This window comes from Macrobrachium nipponense, chromosome 26 (assembly GCF_015104395.2).
Source record: "Macrobrachium nipponense isolate FS-2020 chromosome 26, ASM1510439v2, whole genome shotgun sequence".
Classification (NCBI taxonomy): domain Eukaryota; kingdom Metazoa; phylum Arthropoda; class Malacostraca; order Decapoda; family Palaemonidae; genus Macrobrachium; species Macrobrachium nipponense.
Window position 1 is genome coordinate 32,809,536 of NC_087215.1, and position 1,457 is coordinate 32,810,992.

At 43.8% G+C, this 1,457-nt stretch overlaps 1 protein-coding gene across 1 annotated transcript; it reads left to right on the plus strand.

Moving 5' to 3' along the window:
- Positions 1 to 320: 320 nt before the first annotated feature.
- LOC135199620 (uncharacterized) lies at positions 321 to 971 on the plus strand. Its single transcript, XM_064227777.1, has one exon. It carries the CDS (start codon positions 321 to 323, stop codon positions 969 to 971), a length of 651 nt encoding a protein of 216 aa, XP_064083847.1.
- Positions 972 to 1,457: the final 486 nt, after the last annotated feature.

Consider the following 1,457-nt stretch of genomic DNA (forward strand, 5'->3'; position numbering starts at 1 on the left):
AGCAAAGGTTACCGCTTTTCCCCTTTGCTGTTGTCTCAGGTAGGGATATGGATATTTGTGTTATCCTTGGCAAGAATTTGCTGACCAAAGCTAACTCGAAATTAGATGCTCTAAATGGACAACTGTGTTCTGATACTGCAGTTGTCATCCAGTTGAACACTCACATGCAATCTGTCACATCAACCAGTTCTGTCATGATGGTGACAAACTCGACACTGTATGGTAGAAATCATCCTGACTTTTATGGTGACGCCCTTATTTCCCATGATGAGTTGAGAGAAATATAGAGTGAACACCGGCAACTCCAGGGCATTAAAAGGATGGTGCACTCCAGAGTACCTGCCTCTCAACTGCCTCACTCCTGTAAGAGATTGAAGAGCAAGTGGTCGGAATTTAGGGTATATCAAGATCTCCTGTTCAAGGAATTGAGTGATGGTCACTTGGTTCCAGTTATATCGTTTAAGGTTCTAATAGACTTGGAAGCCGAGACATATTTACAGAATGCTCACTTGGGAATAGGCAAAATGACGTCCATGCTAAGGGGGTTAGTTTGGCACCACGCCCTGACAAAAGTCATTAGGGATTTGTGCCGCACTTGTAAGGAGTGCCAGATGTGTAAGGTGTCAAGGGAAGTAGTATTTCCTCCAACCCTTCGCATATCCACCTCGGCTCCATTCGAGTTGGTTGCTATGGACCTCATCAGCCTTCCAACTTCATCTACTGGTTACATTGGTTGCCTCATGATAGTCGACCATTACTCCAAGTGGGTTACTGCAATCCCCATTCGGAATAAGCAAACTCGAACAATCTGCCAGGCTATTGAAGAACGTGTTTTCCCGTCTATTCCTAGAGTGCCAGTCCGATTTCTGACAGACAATGGTCCAAAATTCATTTCCCATGAATTCAGTGCTCTGATGGAGAGGTATAATATTATTCATATTAAAATAACACCCAAACAAACCTTCGAGTAATGGAGCCGTTGAATGTGTAAATTGCACCATTGGTGAATTATTACGCGTCCTAGTTGATGATGCTCGTAAGTGGGATAAGCACTTGCCAAGAGCTCTCCTCAGTTACAACCACTCTTTGCATTCTGAGTTAGGTTGTACACCTGCTGAAAAGATTCTAAAAAAATCCCATGACATGGGTAGTCTCCCTCTCTTGTCTGCTGAAACCAGGAATCCTTGGGCTGAAGGTCACCCACGTTACCAGCCTTTCAGGAAGGGTACCTTAGTCCTGAAGAAAGTTATTCTTATGGGTCATCTCACGACCAATAAACCGTGTCCAAGGTTTGATGGCCTCTATGAAGTGATTCAGTTCCAAAAAAATAGGGTAACCTATAAATTGAAGCACCTAGACAGTGGAGAGATAGTCAAGGCACACCATATTCAGCTGAAGGCTTGGTTGGAGCCACCATTCTATGTAAAGAGGCATTTCCAGTGGTACCCAAAATCATT